General features: G+C 43.7%; 1 protein-coding gene across 2 annotated transcripts in view; it reads right to left on the minus strand.

Moving 5' to 3' along the window:
- The window catches only part of Tdrd3 (tudor domain containing 3), a 169,076-nt gene extending 151,591 nt beyond the window's left edge, over window positions 1-17,485 (minus strand). The window contains exon 1 of one of the 2 annotated variants that reach the window (XM_028879016.2): window positions 17,164-17,485. In XM_028879016.2, the coding sequence (XP_028734849.1) occupies window positions 17,164-17,204 (41 nt within the window). In that variant the 5' untranslated portion in view covers window positions 17,205-17,485. The remainder of the gene's footprint in view (window positions 1-17,163) is intronic. The other variant, XM_028879011.2, reaches the window with a different exon arrangement.
- Between the last annotated feature and the right edge of the window lie 1,036 nt (window positions 17,486-18,521).

The raw sequence follows: 18,521 nt of genomic DNA on the forward strand, positions 1-18,521 counted from the left end.
GTAGTAAGTCTGAGTGAATGGCCGAGCAGTTATAATTAATATAAGCCTCCGTGTGTTTACTTGGGGGACTTGAATCTCCCGACTGCCGGACAGCTGGCCAGGACACAGAAAAACTTCTAACTACAGTAGAACTTTGACTATTCCTACCAATTTACTCAAATTTACTATAATTCAAACAGTATCACTGAATCAAAATCTCAGTCTTTCCCGGTAGAACAGAACCGACTCAAATTTGCCGCACAGATCAGGTCAGTGTCAACCAACAAACTCTCTTACTTCTGGGTGATGGCACACGTACAGAAACTGGTGAGCACAGAACCTTAAGACAACCTAACACTGCTTCACAGTTTTACAATTTCCAAGATACTCATCTATGACACACTGAAAATATTTTACGCTGACAGATAGCTTGAGAATCGCTGAGCTATGCCACAGTTCTAAGAATCCTCCAGGTGGACATGAGATTAACTTTCTTCTAAACAAAGGATGTGACACATCATCTTCACATCAAAGAACAGACTCCGTGGCTCTCATCAGTCCTTCCCTTTCCTGAGAACACTTCCCTTGAAACTGAGGTGTGATAGCTACTCGGCTTTGCCCATGCAGACAATTACAATATTCTGGAGTGGTATTCCTTGACTTCAGTGTACAAAGGAGTCACCAAGGGACGCTTTAAGCTGCAGAAGACAACCGAGCAGGTCTCTGGAGATAGTCTACAGCACTGACAGGCTGCCACATGTATCAGACCGTACTACAGTGTGGCTCACATGCGGAACCGACGAGGTGACCAAAATGCAAATCAGAACTGTCCCAGAACACTGGGCAGTTTGAAGACAGAGAGGAAAATGGCTGGAATTCAGACTTCTATACTTGGGGCCTCTACTGAGCCCTAACCCTAAACATAACTAAAGCAGGCCATGTTTTTTAAATATTAGAAGTGTATGTTCAGTCAGTTCTGCACATTCACTAATATCACTGCAAATATTTATTTCACAAATTTATTCATGTAAGTATAAATTTATTCATGTAAGGATAAACAAAACTCGAAGCTCTACTGACCTTTTAAGATAGCCATACTGTGGTGGTATTGTGTTCCCCAAAATATTGTGTTCCTTAATAAATTTATCTGGGGTCAGAGAACAGACAGCCACTAGCTACAAAGGCTAGAAAATGGTGGCACTCACACCTTTAATCCTAGCATTCCAGAGATAGAAATCCCTCTGGATCTCTGTGAGTTCAAGGCCACATTGGAAATAGCCAAGCATGGTGACACGCCTTTAATCCCAGAAAGCCAGCCTTTAATCCCAGGGAGTGGTGGTAGAAAGCAGAAAGATATATAAGGCATGAGAACCAGAAACTAGAAGAATTTGGCTGGTTAAGCATGTAGTTGGTTAAGCTTCAGGCTTTCCAGCAGCAGTTCAGCTAAGAGTCATTGGGATGAGAACACAGAAGCCTCCAGTCTGAGGAAACAAGATCAGCTGAGGATCCGGTGAGGTAAGATAGCTGTGGCTTGTTCTGTCTCTCTGATCTACCAGCATGGACCCCAATAACTGACCTCGGGTTTGATTTTATTAATAAGAACTTTTAAGATTCCTGCTACACCATACTTCAGTGTGTGGACTGTGATTTGTGTCATGATCATTTACATATTAAGAATATCTCATCACCCCACACTTGTTAACATGTATTTGACATTGTACTCTCTTCCATCATGGCAAATAAACCCCAACTTAACTCTCAACTTCTGAAGACACATGTGATTACAAAAAGATGTCTTTCTTTAAATCATCCCTGCAAAAATTTTCACAACTTTTAGAAAATCTAGTGAGTACAATTCTGGTAATTGGAGCAGTAAAAAATAGCTAAAAATGTATTTATCAACAAAGTCAAAAGTTCTCTGGGCAATGGTGGCCCACACCTTTAACCCCAGCACTTGGGAGGAGGTAGTAAACTGGATCTCTGGGTTTGGGGCCAGCCTGGTCTACAGGGAGAGTTCCAGAACAGCCAAGACTACACAGAGAAACCCTGTCTTGAAAAACAGAAAAAAACAATAAAAAACGTCAAATGTTGTTTTAGGTGGCTACTCTGCAACAACATGTGTAGACATGGACAGAATAATGACTACTAAAATTTTACTGTACCCATACAGCCATGATGTGCTTAACATTTGTATTTGCAAACCTTTAATGTGAATCAATTTTGAATTACCAAAGAAATACTATGTACTTCTAAAGACTTCTGATGAATGTGTAATTAATTATCTGAACAAAGATAAAAATGGTTAAAATTAAAAAAAAAAAAACAGAAAAGGTCAACAGAAAAATTACCAACAACAACCAAAACAAGGGAAAAACTATATCCTCATCCGGCTCAACTTCAAAATGTTGCAACTAAAGATGCTTCAGACGTCCTGGTTACTAACCCTACCCTATCCTGACCCAAGTAAAACTCAGAAAAAGTAGTCAACTCAATACAATCCTGCAGAAATCTCATTTGCTAGGCTTTAAACAAGCTTTTCCCCTTCAAAACTCATGCTGGAGCTTACTCTCCATTCTGGAGTATTAGAGGGTGGAAATTTATGTGGTGGTGAAGAAAAAGGTCGGTGGGAGGAGACTGGAGTAGATAAGGCTTTCAGAGAGGAAAGCTCCACGATACCAGCAGCTTTCTAAGAAGAGGAGCGACATGAACACACATACACAGTGCTCCCTGCTATTGCTACGGTAAGCCTCCATCACCTCAGGACGGCCATCAGCAAGAAAGCCATCATCTGAGGCAGTCACCGTCCTACTATCATGAGTCTTGGCAACTAAGCAGACACTGAGAAGCCCGCTACACATGCTTCACGTCCTACACAGCAACAAATAAAGGGTGCTTTCTATTGGTCATGACTGAAAGTTAACAAAAAAGAAAGCTACACTTAATCCTTTCTTCTCAGAAGTTTATAAAATTATAAGTCACTAAGTTTGACTTTATTTAGAAAATTTCTCTACAGATATTCAATATTTAATGTTTCATGTATTAGGGTATTTCACAAAATGTACCTTAACTTCCAAGTTCTAAAAAGCCCCAAGAATTTAGTAAAATTGGAAATGCTTTTTATCTATTTTTATTCCATTTACTTATGGAGGTAGGGCACATAGGTCAAAGAACAACTTTCAGGAGTCAGCTCCCTCCTTCAAACATGAGGGTGCCAGGGATCGAACTCAGGTAACTGGGCTTGGCTGCAAATGCCTTCACCTGACTTATCTCCTAGCTGCTTTTCTTAGTATCTTCAGTTAGTATAGTTCTTTCATGGCAGAGTCTTCTGAAAATCTGCAGTTGAAATTTTTTAATTTGAATTTTATATCTAAATCATATGTGAGGGGTTGGGGCAAATTTTTAAAGAACCTTTAAGTATCCGTTTATGTCTTAAAACTGCTGTCTCTAATGTTAGTAAGTTAGTAAAATAATTGTATAAGTCACCCAGAAGTGTTCTTCACCTGCCTACACATATAGACCTTAAGAATTTTTTTGATTGACAGGGCTTAAATCATCAAACTGCCAATATTCTTTTGTCAGAATGAGAAAACATAAGCTGGAGCAAGCTGATGTGCTGTTTTTATGATTTTTGAACTGTTACTACGCAGTTTTTAGTTGATTTAGCAAATGCTGCCGTGTGAAAGAAGAAACTTATTTTCAACCTGCTGAGCCAGCAAATTTCTTTACAGACCTTCTTCATGCTTGAGGCAGTCAAGCCTACAGGCAGCTGAAACTAGATTTATAGGTTAGTCACCAGAAAAGGGCTGAAAACAGCACCTTAGAACTGCAACAGTCTGACAAAATACCAGGTTACACCATCAACAGAAACAGCAAGAGATAATGTGTGGGAGCCCGTTCTGGGGTTCCTCGTGGCTTTACCAGCAGGTCCGAATAGAGGATGATCAGGACCACGGGCCTGAGTGCAGGTGTCTGAGATGGCCTGCACTTGGCTGTGCTGGGGGAGGAGGTCTTTTGCTCCACCCCCTTGGCGTCTCTATAAAAACCCTGGACCAGAGACAGTCGGGGCCCGTTGGAATAGGTTCCAGGCCCTCTCGAGGCTATCCTTTATTTTCTATCTGTTTATCTCCGCAACATTCTCCGCTATAAATCCTTCTATCTAATATTTCCTGCTGCTCGCACTCAAGAAAACTCTGGGAAGCTGTGGGGGTGGTGGGTAAACGCCCCACAGAATGGCGCTGTGAACAGGGACTAAAGAAAAAAGGGACTAAAGAAAAAAAGGGACTAAAGAAAGGGGAAAAAGGGACTGAAGAAAAAAAGGGGGGAACAAAAAAGGGGGGACTAAAGACAAATGAACAGGGACTTAAGACAAAGTAATAGGGACTAAAGATAAAGGAAAATAATAGTTTTATTACAGAGTTTTTGGTGAAAGTGCTGAGTCAGCCCTGCCAGTGGAAAGGCATGCCGGTGTTATGGAATATATATATTTATATATATATATTTTTTGGTGAGGCAGGGGTTTTATCCTCGAGAGAAAAGGAAAGCGGACTGGAAGGATGTCCGATGCTGCAGCGAAATTCTCTTCTGTCAAAATTTTCTATCTTCTATCCCTTTCTCAATTTCTATCTGTGATAAGTATAAGGTATAGGGTAGTAATATAGTTTAGGAAAAACTTAGAAGTGTAAGATTGTGTAGGAAAAAATAAGTAAGGCAACTAGACAGAAAAACTCTTCAATTTTCTCACTTTGGGAGCTTTGAAAACAAACTGGGGAAAAAAATCTTTCTTTGGGCTTTACGGGTAGTAAAAAAGCTCTTCTTTGAGCTTATGGGGAAGAAAAAGTTTCCTATGGAAGCTTTTGACCTGGGGACAGCTGGAATGTCAAATCCAAGCGGCAGGAGAAAGTAATTTCTCCCTGAGGCAAAAATGGGGATGTAAGAAGTCAAAGTTTAAAGTTGGGAAGTTTTGGGAAAAGTTGGTCTTTCTCCTGGGGGAAAAAAAAATCTTTCTCTTAAACTCTAAAGCTTTTCTTGGAAAATTTTGGAGGAAAAATCTCTAAAAAGCCTTAATCTTTCTCAAAAGCGCTCTAAAACTTAAAAACTAAAGCCTCTAACCTCTCTCAGAAAGAAGAGAGAATCACCTGAAGATATTAGTATGGGGACCACCTGTGATTAGCTCTAAGAGAAAACAACAAACCTCTTAAGACAGCAAAACCTCTAAGTTCTCTTTCAAGCTTTAACAATCCTCCCTGCAATGCAGGAGGCTGGAACAAGTTTCTAAAAACGTCTTCTAAGCTCTGTCTCTTCAAGCTAGTAAAAGACAGTGGCTCAGAGTACCCTGAGGGAAACGCTTGGGGAGAGTGTGGGTGAAGAGCTACAGAGAGCCCAAAAGGACTGGAAACTTTACCAGAGAAAAGCAAAAAGCCAAGCTTTTCAGTTACAGCCGAGCTGAGGCAGCAAAAGTTTTGAGTGAGCGTTTCAGAATGAAAAGGTGCTCCTAATCCCCTAATGCAAAGATCCCTGAAGCAATGCAAACTGTTAGCATTGTATCCTCCTTCTGACCAAAAACCCAGAGGCGACTGGCCAGTGTCTCTGAGTTGGAGTACATTTAGGGGATACTAGGGTTCCTGCAGTTGTAAACTTCCTGGAGCACAGAGCTGAGGCAGGAAAGTGCAGGACCCAGGGGAAGATTGCTAATGAACAAACAAAGCTAAAGCCAGTGGGAAGGGCACAGTTGCCACTTTCCTACAAGTCCCAGTTGATAGGTCCACAGCTGCAAAAAGAAATCTGAGAAAAAGCTTCCTATCAGAGAAAAGACCATTCTGGGAAAACAGTAAAGCTGAACTGTGTCTGAAGCAGTTGTGCTGCTGAGTCAGAACGCTGTCTGGAGAAAGAGCCCGGCCAGGGCAGAACAGAACTATCCAGGAGTAAAGCTTTCTTTTCTGTCAGAGAAAGCATCTCTTTGAGAAAAGCTTTGTTTCAACTGACTCCCTGAGATGAGGGAGTGTAGCCTTGAGGGGTGATTGCCTCTGGCATAAGCTCTGTCCTTGAGCACCCAGACAAGCAAACACAACCCACTGGGGGACTGGGCCAGGTGAAGGCCTGATGAGGCAAAACACCTGTCCAATGGGAGTTTAGAAATGGCGAAAACCTCCCTTGCTAAGCTTGATTTATGAACACAAACCTCAGACCCTGAAAAATAGAAACAGACAAAAGCCCCTACCTTCAGTAGCAGGGAAAGCCGCCGCTCTAGTGTCGGAAACCATTTCTGGGGTAGAGGGGATAAATTGAGACCAAACTGGGAACTGTCTGGGAGGAAGACTCTGAAGAAACAGAGAAGGGACATAATCCTCCCCAGAAAATATGTGACCTGAAAAAGCTGCTAGAATTTGAGGCAGATTCGGGGGGAGAAAAAAAGCCCCTACCTCCAAAAGCAGGTAGCAGAGGTACAGAGCCGCAGACAGATACCTGAAGCTCTGCATTTGGGGGGGGGAAGGAACAAGCAAAATAAAAAAGATCAGTGGGAGAAAATCTCTCTGAAAGAGCTATGGAAAAGCTGTTGTAAATGATCTTGTTTTTCACTGACTGGCTAAAACACAAGCCCCGAGGAAAAGTTGCTATCAGAAATGCCAGCCTCAATGCCGGCTAACGAGGCAGGTGTGGTTCTGATTCGGGGGCCAGTGTCTGATGAAGTTGAAACACCTGTTAAAGCCAGCTGAGGAGAGAATAGAAACCTCCCAATGTGCCATAGCTGAAAATGTAAAATGCTTGTTCAAATCTCCCGTTGCAAAAGCAAAACACTTTGCTCAAACCTCCAGGGCAAGAATTTGTAAGCAAGTCTGGTAAAAGAGAACCAGTTGACTCTCAAACCCGATAAGAACTATGGGAAATGATATAAGGGACTGATATGGGACTGATATTATTATGGACTGATATAAGGGAAATGCATTCTGGGAAAGGTAGTTTTTCCGCTAAAGATGGCGACATTGCCCTGAAACACTTTTGTCAGCTCAAAAATACGTTCATGGTAAACTTAAAATACAGCCTTTAAAAAGAATAAGGAGAAAAATCATCTAAGAGTTTAAGTGTCAGTTCCAATGAAAAATTGAAAGGATGTGGAACTAGGCGCTTCGCGGTTTGGGGCTCCGTTGGTAAAATGCCTTATTTACCCTAATAGCTGTGAAAAGTTTTTACGGTAGTTGGATGACAAAAAGCTACCTTTAAGAGCAAACAAGCCACTTTAAATCCTTAAAACAAGGGAAAGCAGTTTATACACTGAACTTTGTCTTAGATATGAAAAAACTTGTTGAAATTTAAAGTTCTTTGCCTTTTGAACAAACTGCCTACAATGAGTAATTCCTTTGCAAATCTAATAAGGAGACAAAGAAACAAGCATTCAAAAAAGAAATGACTGCTTTATAGATGGGAAACAAACTTCAGAAAATCTAGCTGTCTTATAAAATAGTTGCTTTACCTGAAAGTTCCTTATAAGAAACCAATGCTAAATATCACCGCTGCTAATAACATCAGGAGTTAAAGCTAATGAAGTGAAAATACTAAATCCTGATACTCAAATGAAATGGAAAGATCCCTGCTCGGGATTATGGAAGGGTCCTGATCTTGTGTTAATATGGGGTCGAGGACATGTTTGTGTTTTTTCCGCAAGAGGAGAAAAGCTCGGTTACCGGAGCGTTTGGTGTAAGGAGTGTGGAACTAAGAAAAGTCAGCTCCAATGACGTTCCTATAAAGGAACCAGAATGAAAGTGTTCGATTAGTGCTTCTGAGGTTTTGTCACTGGTTTAATGCAAACAGTGAGGAAACAGAGTTCAGAGCTGTGCCGCTTTTGGCTTTATTAGCTCCTTTAGAAAAATATCACCTAATAGTTGTGCAGTATTGGCAAAGAGGTTTACAGCAGCTAAATATGGTAATTTCACCCTCAGCATGAAGTGGAGTTTTTGGTAGAGCAAACCAAAAGTGCTGCTGTAATAGAAACGTTTGTCTGAACTGAAGTACTTAGGGGACTATTATGAATTTGGGTGAAGGGACAGCCTCTAGTTAAAAACCATTTACCGCTGACAGTGCATCTCTGCCAGTTCGGAAAGGCCTAGAGAACTCCGCAACTTTGGGGTGTGGCTTCCTCCCGAGAATGTTACAATTCCCTAGCAAGTATCACAACTCTATAATGACAACACTCACTAAATCCCAGTGCTTTATAACAAAACTGACTATAAACTCTAAACTTTAGAAATAATGTACGCACTTCCTGTCTAGTTAAGAGAATCTTTATAATAGAGATAGTGATAATAATTAAGAGTAAGAAGTAGAAAAATGAAAATAAGATATGTGAGCTTGTAGAAATTCTGTCTTGTTATATCTGTGTTAAGAAATCTTTAGGTGTTTGCTAAGTTAGATATATGCTAATGGTAGCCTATATAAGTTTGTAAAATAGATCTATAGAGTTCCTTTAAGAAATAAGCTTGTAAGAAGTATCTAAGGTAGTCTTAAGACATGTAGTAATAAGCTTGTAAGATGCTAGTTGTAAATGTAAGTTTAAATAAGAAATAAGATGGAATGAATATAAGTATATGAGAATTAATAAATATATTTGCTAAAGTAGTTCTATAGTTTCCTTAAAGTATAAATAAGTAGATGTTAATGTTATATGTGAGTTTGTAAAAATGTGTAATGTTGAGTGAGTTTATGCTTAAGCACATGTTATGTGAGTTTGTGAAAAAATGTAAAAGTTAAATGTGAGTCTACTAATGTATATGGTGAAAACATCTGAGACACAGGAGAATAGTGTCCTAGTAGACTGCAAAGTAGGCAGTCTGAATGGTTTCAAAAGCTCCAGAAGCCGCTAAGAAGTAAGAATGGCGGACGCCAGAACAGTACAAGGCATCCACAGCTGAGATCCGTGGAATATCAACGCAGCACAGAAAAACCTGAGCTAACAGCAAAAACGGTGCGGTTTAAAATATTACTATAACTAAAAAGGTCTGTCTGTGAGAACAAAAGTTGCAGAGACGCTTGTTTGAACAAAGATTGTTAACGGCAAAAAGTTTTGGTTGTAAAACGTCTCTTCATATTTGGAAGTGAAAGCCTGATACCAGAATTTATTTCTTGTTTGAACTTTTTGAACTTAAAATGAGATAAAATTACAAAAAGATTTTGGTTATGGATTTCTCATATTTGGAAGGCTAGTACCAGAATTTATCATTTGAATTTTAAGACTTAAATGAAACAAACCATAGAGATTTCATTGCAATGGGACAGTTTTGAGTAATGACCTAGGAACGGTTTTCTGGAATTGGGTTAAAAATGGAACTGTTTAAACGAAGAAATGTATTTCTACTTAGAATCAAGATGCAATTTTGTGTATGTGTATATGCTTTATTTACTGGTGATTCATGAATTGTTTTGTGGAACTGTTTATGTAAGAATGGAATTACTTATGGAACTGGTTTTGTGTTACAAATGGAACTGTTTAAACAGAAAAGTTTGGGTTTTCTAACTAGGCTTGAGATTTTGCTTAAAATTATAAAGAAAAGGGAGAGTTAATATTCCTTAGTTTATTTAATTTAAATTGTTGTTTGAATGGATTAATGTCATGTTTTGTTAGTAAGAAATGCAAATGGGGTATACTAAGAGACTATTTCTAAAGTGTGTAAAGAGCTTTATTAAGAAACTGTTTTTGGATGTTTTACTAAGTTTTCAAAGTATTAATGGTTAGATCGAAAATATTGCTTTTCAATATGGGTTTGTAGGAATTGTATAAGTTTGGGTTCCTCTAACTAGGTTTGAGTTTTTGTTTAAAAATTATAAAGAAAAGGAGGAGCTATGAGATTGAATTATGTTCGCAGAAACCTATTGATGTTAATGCACCCTGGCTTTGTGGAGTTGAGGACATGTTTAAGTTTGATGTGAATACATCGAAGTTTTTCCTATGTTCTGTTAACAAGAAAATTCAAATGACTGAGTTAAAGTTGTAAGACGGAGAAAATTGTTAACTATATATAGCACCATATATGCTAATTCTAATGGTTCTGTTAAGAGTTTGTTTTGAGTTGTAAGATTGAGAGAATTGTGACTATGTATAGCAATATTTATGTTAACCTGTTAATGGTAATGATGAAGCTAAGGGATTCTTTAAGTTTGTAGTCGCCTTAAGAGTTTTGGTTTAGAAAGGGCTTGAGACAGCTAAGACTGCTGTGGTCACCTTGGACCTAATTCAAAAGAGAAATGCCATTTATATCATCCTCTACTCCCATACTGGGAGGTGTAACAGCTATGGAGATTGCTGTAAGCCATTAATAGTTATTTTTTTTATATATTAAGAAGGGGGGACCTGTGGGAGCCCGTTCTGGGGTTCCTCGTGGCTTTACCAGCAGGTCCGAATAGAGGATGATCAGGACCACGGGCCTGAGTGCAGGTGTCTGAGATGGCCTGCACTTGGCTGTGCTGGGGGAGGAGGTCTTTTGCTCCACCCCCTTGGCGTCTCTATAAAAACCCTGGACCAGAGACAGTCGGGGCCCGTTGGAATAGGTTCCAGGCCCTCTCGAGGCTATCCTTTATTTTCTATCTGTTTATCTCCGCAACATTCTCCGCTATAAATCCTTCTATCTAATATTTCCTGCTGCTCGCACTCAAGAAAACTCTGGGAAGCTGTGGGGGTGGTGGGTAAACGCCCCACAATAATGTAACATATTTTAAGACAGAAAGTTAACAAAGGCATACTAACTTTCACCATTTTAACTCTGCAAATAATATAAACTACGGAAAGTTCACCAATGTTCACTAAAGTAGGAACTATCTAAAAAGAGGTGTTTCCAAACTAAGTATAATGGCACATGTCTTTAATTCCAGTATTTGGGAGATGGAGGCAGAGGCAGGCAAGATGTCTACGAGTACAAAGCCAGCCTCATCTCCATAGCAAGTACTAGGCTAGCAGACAGAGCTACATAGTGAAACCCTGTCTAAGAACAATAATAGTAATAAATAGAGAAGGGAGTTTCCAATAAGCCTTCCTGAAAAAAAAAAAAAAAAAAGATTAAAGTGTTTTGTTTCATATGGTATTCTTCAGCATCTAAAGATGTTGATTCTGATTCTTCCCAAAAGAGTACAATAAGAATATTTTTATTGGGGCTGGAGAGATGCCTTATCGGTTAAAAATACTGGCTGCTCTTCCAGAGGTCCTGAGTTCAATTCCCAGCAACCACATGGAGGCTCACAACCATCAATAATGGGATCTGATGCCCTCCCCTGTCATGCAGGCATACATGCAAACAGAGCACTCATACACATAAAATACATAAATAAATCTTTTTAAAAAAGAATATTTTATCAAAGTAAAAATGAAAATGATTTCATAATCCAGGTGTGGTGTCACACACCATTAATCCCAGCACTCAGGAGGCGGAGGCAGATGAAGCTCTGGGAGTTCAAGGCCAGCCTGTTCGTCTACACAGTGAGTTACAGGAGAGCCATAGCTACAGAGTGAGACTGTCTCCAAAAGAAAGGAAAGAAAGAAAAAGGAAATGCATTTCACAATTTCAGAAAGACAAAAACAGAATGCACTTCATATATAACCTCATAAAGAACTATAATAAGCTTCATACAGTGATGCACATCTGTAACTGGCTATAATACCAACACTAGGAAGGCTGAAGCAAAATGTCCAGTTCAAGGTCAGTTTGGACTACAGTGAGGCCATGTGTCGAAGAAAGCAGAGGAGAGGAGGAGGTACAATACTGTAGGTAGAGCTAGCTACCTGTAGCAGTAGTTATGGGTTAATACGGATGAATAAAATACCTGACATCCTCTTCATAAACTCCTATGCAACTACTAGCACTAGCGTAGAGTTCTACGGATGCTACTACCAAAGGTTCTCTCTCTCTGCGCTGTTGAAAACGTGTTTCCCATTGAAGACTGAGAGCACGCACTCCCCAGCAGTCTCCTGGGGAATAGCGTGCCTCCGAGGAAACTGAATCAACCCAACGAGAAAGGCACGAGGGTGGGCTGAGGAACACCAATCACACACGCTTTATTGTGATAACTAGTGAAGCTATGAAGAAGCTTCTACTTGGTGGGATAGGAGAGGAAGAGTGAGGAATTTTAAACCCCAGCAATATGTCTGAAAGTTGCTCCACTTCTTTACCTCCAGGCAAGATATATGGGAAGAGTAGGACTCCCACTGTAAGCCATTTTACTATTAGCCCAGGGTTGCTCTCCAGCACGACAGCCGGTTACAGTCCACAGGCGGCAGTTTCTTAGTTGCTGAAAGGTGACACACACGCAGTTCCGAGTGTTCTTGGGACAGGAGGTGGCAGCTGGTGGCAGCTGCCCAAGTGAAACAACCCAAAGGAAAGGGGAGATCCAAGGGGGGCAAGGAAAGGACCCTCGCATCAGCCTCACTCCTTCACTCTATCAAAACAAAAACAACAGCGATAAAACAATAAATAATAAACAGACACCTGGAGTACTCTGGGCTTAAACCACCCATGTTCTGGGATTCCAAAATATGTTTTCTTCTTGTGTTTTGTTTCAGACAAGGTGTCTCCCTACAGTCCAGGCTAGCCTGGAATTTACAGTAATCCCCAGCTTCATCCAGGGACTACAGCTGTGAGTCACCATGCCCAGCCTGAAAATGTCATTCCGAATACTACTTTATAGATCTTCAACTCTAAACTGCTAAAGAAAACAAAACACACAATATAGTGCTTTGTTTTTTCAGAAATCCTAAGACTTATGAGTGATCCAATTAAAGTGATGACTTCTTTGATTATGATGTTAACCACTCCACAGATTAACCTTCTTTCCCAGACAAAAAACAGCAAACCATTCCATTTTTAAAGGTAGGGGTTAAGTCTTGTTTGTTAGCTTGGGTTTTTCTGAGATACTCTCAATATGAAGCCCTGGCTAGGATTACAAGCACACACCACAAAGGCTAGCTTCCAACGTGTTATTTTTAATCATTTAAATAAGAAGTGGTCGCCACAACTCACTGCAAGAAAGTGTTGAATTTTATTCTGAATATCTGAGTTCTATTCTTGGTTCTGCTACTTAGAACTGAGCCAACTATGACTCTCTACAATTTGCTTTGTCCTCACCCTCACATTGGAGATAAATTATACAACATATATTCTATAGGCAATATGGTCTCAGAAACATATATTCGATGATTACATTCTCCTGACAAAGGAGGAGAAAGGGGGAAGGGGGGAGGGAGGGGAAAGGCACAAAATGGCTCAGATAAGAGGTCTTGGTTTGGATCCTACCACTCACATAAAAACCTAGGTGTGGCCACAGAAACCTGTTGACCCACAGTGAAACAAGTTGACCACAGGAGCTTACTGCCTGGCAGTCTATCCAAAGCCGAGGAGCAAGCTCCAGATTCTGTGAAAAACTCTATCTTGAAGAAATGCAGCAGAGAATGATGGAGCAAGACACCTAGCCTCCTCTTCTGGCTTCAAAATGTGCACCCACATACACATGTATGCATACACCACAGGCACATTCATCTCACATGGAAAAATATTAAAATAATAAAAAGATTCAAAGACATAATGTGGATGAGTACTGTAAGTAGAAATAAACCTAGACACAGTTAATATTGTTCCCTATACAAATATAAAGCCAAATTCCTTTTATGGAGTTATTTTATACACAGAAATAAGCATTACAAAGGACCAAGGTGCCTTTTAAGATATTTAAGCAAACCACTTTACTGCAGAAATCTGTACAACATTTAACATTGAAGTCCCTGAAACCTAATTCTTGGTGCTATAAGCAGGGGATGTGGAGTGGGGCGGGGGTATAATACTGCTTAGTTTATATTTTAAAGCCCTGAGCTTGGAGCCGGGCAGTGGTGGCGCACACCTTTAATCCCAGCACTCAGGAGGCAGAACCAGTACCCTCAGCACATAATAATCAAAACTCTAAATGTCCACAATAAAGAAAGAACATTGACGGGCGGTGGTGGCACACGCCTTTAATCCCAGGACTCGGGAGACAGGGCCAGGCGAATCTCTGTGACTTCGAGGCCAGCCTGGTCTACAGAGCAAGATCCAGGACAGGCACCAAAACTACACAGAGAAACCCTGTCTCGGAAAACCAAAAAAAAAAAAAAAAGAAAGAAAGAAAAGCCCTGAGTTTGATTGGGATAATTGTGACCATCGGAGGCTTAAATGAAAACTCAAAAACAACCCTATAAATTTCAATACCTCGGTCTTCTGATCCCCCTCAGATCACACTATCAGCATAAGTCATCCACTGCTGTTTCCCTAACCTGCTACTTTCCACACAACTCACAGAACAGATTAATAACACTGCAGAGGTCTCAGCATTTCACTGCAGGAGCTACAACTACTTAAGTACACCAGTCTAAAAATGTCTTGTCACTGTCAACAACTCCAGAGCATCGGGAAATCTGCATGTCAGAAACCTAAGGAGGTATTCAGAGCTATTCTTTGTCTAAACTTTTCCTCTCGGCACTCTTGGCCCTTCAAACCTCTGAGATTCTGATTGTAACATAGTAAGTCTAATTAAAGGCCTAGTTCAAGGCACTTCACTGAGGAACACCCAAGCCTTCCCTGGCACCAGCTTTGGACTGGTGAACACGGGTCGGGAACTCCAGGAAACTCCTAGCAGCCTTCGAGATCTAAGAATTTTACTAATCACTGCCTTGTCTACCTGGGCTCTTTAGGAGAAACTGCCTTACAGAAGCTCAACTGACTGGTGGAAAATGAAACACGCCAAGTTAACTTGTAACACACAATGGCAAATGCTAAACTCTAACACTGCTGGAGATTTGTTAACAATCAAAGAAAGCAGGAAGGGCCTGACTGAGCACTTCTGACTGCCAGGGCCATTCCAAGGTCAACTCTTTCCAACTTAAGACCCTACAATGGAGTATACACCTGGGTTAGATACTACAGAAAAGTAAGATATAGTTCTCTGCCCTTAAAAAGCTTTAAGAGTCCAAAGAAGACAAATTTTTTAATTATCTGGGCTCCCAAAGAAGTAACAAACCTTCCTGGGTGTAGGTTATTTCGTAATGAATTAAAAAGGCCAAATTTGTAAATAAAGGGGTTATCACTAATTTGTAAGAGGAGGGCTCAATGGGGTAAACTCAAACAGATGCAAAGTCTAGTGTGATCCAAACCTGTAATTCCACTGTGGGAGCCCACAAAGACTCCAACTTGTGGCTTGACTCAAGGTCAGAGTCAGAGTTGATGCTCTCCAAGGCTGCATAATAGGGTGCAAAGGCATGGTTACCAGGTGTCTTATACTTCGAGGCCTAATCACAAGATGCTTTGCCATGGGGCATAGTTACCAGGTGTTTTGAAGGGTCTACACTTGGTTGTATACTGTGCTTGATCTTGAAAGGGGGGAGGTCTTATGCCTCTCCCCTGCTAGTATATAAAAAGCCCATTAGAAATCAACTAGAGGCAACTGGATATTGACCCAGGACCCTTCTGAAGCTATTCTGTGTCTCTATCTTTTTTCTTCATTTACTTCTGTATTTTCTATCTAGCATTTCTCAATTCCTCACTCCCCTCTTCAAGGGACCCTTCATTGGTCGGGGCTGAACCCCGACATTCCATAATGAGTTCAAGGCCAGCTTGGGCTCCATGAACTAAAATGAAGACTGAGCTCAGATTATTATTAGTCTTGTAAAAATCAAGAAAATGAAAGGAAATATTCCAGTTAAAAAAAAAAAAAAACCTAAGGTGAAATTTTTAACTTACAATTTGTTGTACCAGTGATGGGAATGAGTGTGAAGAGGTCTGTATTTTATTACAAATAAAAAATACACAGAACCAGACCAGACTCCTTAGGTGAACATTTATTTCAACCACTTTCTAGCCATGTCATGAGAGAAAGTTACTTAATCATTCTTTGCCCTCACCTTGGCACCTGTGAAGTAGGGTAGACAAAAAGTAACAAAGCCTGTCCGGTCAGTAGCGAAATCATCACAGCACTGGTGTGACTACATCGCCCTGATGATCAAAACTTTAGCTGAGAGTTAAATTCCCACCTTTCAGGCACTGGTCCCCTCCTTCTCGGTTTTAACCCTCAAACACCTTCTACTTCAGGAACCAGTGAGATCTAATGTCCTTTCTTCAAAACAATAAGCACTTTCCTAACAGTGCATCTACAAAGCCTCCCTTCACCATCTGTCAGAGCCCACTTCGCTAGGAAATGAACCCCTCCTTCGATCCTAAAGCACTCTGCCTGCTCTTTATAGTTTACCAGCGCTGCAAGAGTTTCCTTAATGCTCCTTTCTTACTAAAGTGTAGTTTCAGAGGGCTGGGGCAAACATTCGGGTTTCATCCCCATCCCTACCCTCCCACCTAGAGGGTGCCAAGGCTGGGAAAGGCGACGCAGCATTCAAGTGGATGTTAACCACTGGAACGGCTCCAATTTCAGAAACTGCTTCATTTCGGATAATGTTCCTCTGCTTTCGGATCCCCCAAAAACCCACGACACGAGAACGTCCTTTAAAAACCAGACCAACGCCATCCCTTCAAGAAAAGTTCCACGGGGCACCCCCCGGCGCCGAGTCACCCCGCAGTCCTTCTCGGCTTCGCAAGTTGAGCGTGCAAGCACGGGGCAGCGGGCAGCGGCGCTCCGGCCGGCGGCGCGGTAGTTTGAAACGAGGGGCAGCGGGCCGGCTCCGGCCGCCCGCCCGCCGCGCGGGGCTGGGCTCCGTGCTCCCGCCAACTTCCCGCAGGCCGCCGCCGCCGCCGCCTCCCGCGTCCGCCGCAGCGACAACCCTCCCGGGCCAGCGGCGGCGGCGGCAGCGCGCCGTGCTCGGCCCCGCGGGTCCTCCCCAGCAGCGGCGCGGCTCGGGCCTGGCCGCCGCCCGCTCCCCGGCCCGAGGCCTCGCTCCCTCCCTCCCCGCGGGGCCGCCACTCGGCTCCGGGGTCGCAGGCCGCCGCCGCCGCCCCAAGGGGAGCGGAGGGGACTCGCCGAGCTCCGCGTGGCGCCGGCCGGGGGCGGAGCCGGCCCCCGAGGGCCCCCCGAGAGGACGGGGCGGGGGGGACGGACGGAGGGGGCGAGCGAGCGGTGGCGTCCGCCTTCCCCGTCGCGCCCCCCACCCCACACCGGGGGAGCGCTCCTCTCCCGACCCTGCCCCGGAGCCCCGGACCCGAGCCCACGGCCGAGCGGCCGGCGCGACTCGGCACTTACCAACCCGCCTGGGACAACGCGGCGCCGGGCACCTCGGCCATGGTGTTAGCTGCTCAGGCCCGGGGGTGACGGGGGTCTGAAGTGAGGGTGGGGGGCAGGCCTCCTACTGGGGAGCCAGAAAAAGGAAAAGAAGACGAAAGAGAGAGCGGGGGGGGGGAAGAAGAAAGAAAAGAAAAAGAAAAAAAGAAAAAAAAAAAAAAAACTCCTCTGGTCGACTGTGCTACTGGGCATGCTCAGTGCGACGGGGCGCTTCCGCGTGCGGGTTCCGCTCGCCGCGTTTTACGAGCGGCCGCAGGGGCCGGCCCGGGTTGGGAGCGGCGGCGAGCGGCCAAACGCGGCCTGGGCCCGGGGATGGGGGGTGGAGGTGGGGGGGGGATCGGACGCTGGGGGAACCGCGCTAGTCCCGTGCGCCCCTCCTGGTCGTGCTTGCTTTGGTCACTTTTGAGAGTTGCACGCTACGGGGAGCCGCCTCCCTGGGCGGGACACGGAGCCCGCGGCCCCGGGCGGCGCCTCGGGGGATGATGCTCACACGGCCACGTTTGGGGCGGTGCAGCCCAGCCCATTCTGCACCAGAGCTGAGGGTTGTGCTCCATGTCGCCTGGCCTTGCGGTCGACCCGGGACTCAGAAGAGGCTGCAAGCCGGCGCCTCTCCTGAGTCCCCGCAGACGGATGGCTGAGCGGGGCACCCCAACCCCGCACTTCGGGGGAGTTAGCTCGGAAGCCAGGCAGTGAGTGGGGAGAGGGCTGCTTTGCTTGTCCCCCTCCGGCTGGGCGTGGCCTTGCCCCCCGGCGTGGCCCAGCGACCTTGGCACCGGCACCCGACCGAGCTGGTACCCGCCCTACCCCGTGCCCTTTACGGCACTCGGGAGGACCGGGGAAGCACCAGCGGGTTCCGCAGTGGGCATGCGCGGTGACGTTGCCGAGCTGCGCCGAGACGCTCCAAACCTGATTGGTCAGTCGGGAGTCACGCAGGCCAATCAGAGAAGAGGAGTCGGGAAGCTGCGCGCGGCCTCTAAAGGCTCCCGAAAAGTTTGCTCCGTGCTTTGGGGGTCTTTCGTCCCCCCGCCGCCAGCGCGGAGGAAAGGGAAAAGTTAAAGAAAGGCGCTTCCCCCGGGGTTCTGAGGAGTTAAGGAGTGTCTGAGAACTCAAACTCGGTCGACAACCGGTGGTGGCGGTGGTTACTTCAGCTACAGCCACTTGGGACAGAGACTACGGAATTGGCAGCTGCTCCTGAAGCCTGGTAGCAACTTGATAGTTACAGAAAAAAGGGCGATAAGAATCCTGAGGATAGCTAAAAATCTCCCCAAAGGACATTTTCTCAATTTTGCTGGTCTTCCCCGGACCTACAGTTCTAAAGT

Source organism: Peromyscus leucopus, chromosome 9 (assembly GCF_004664715.2).
Source record: "Peromyscus leucopus breed LL Stock chromosome 9, UCI_PerLeu_2.1, whole genome shotgun sequence".
In the NCBI taxonomy this organism is placed as follows: domain Eukaryota; kingdom Metazoa; phylum Chordata; class Mammalia; order Rodentia; family Cricetidae; genus Peromyscus; species Peromyscus leucopus.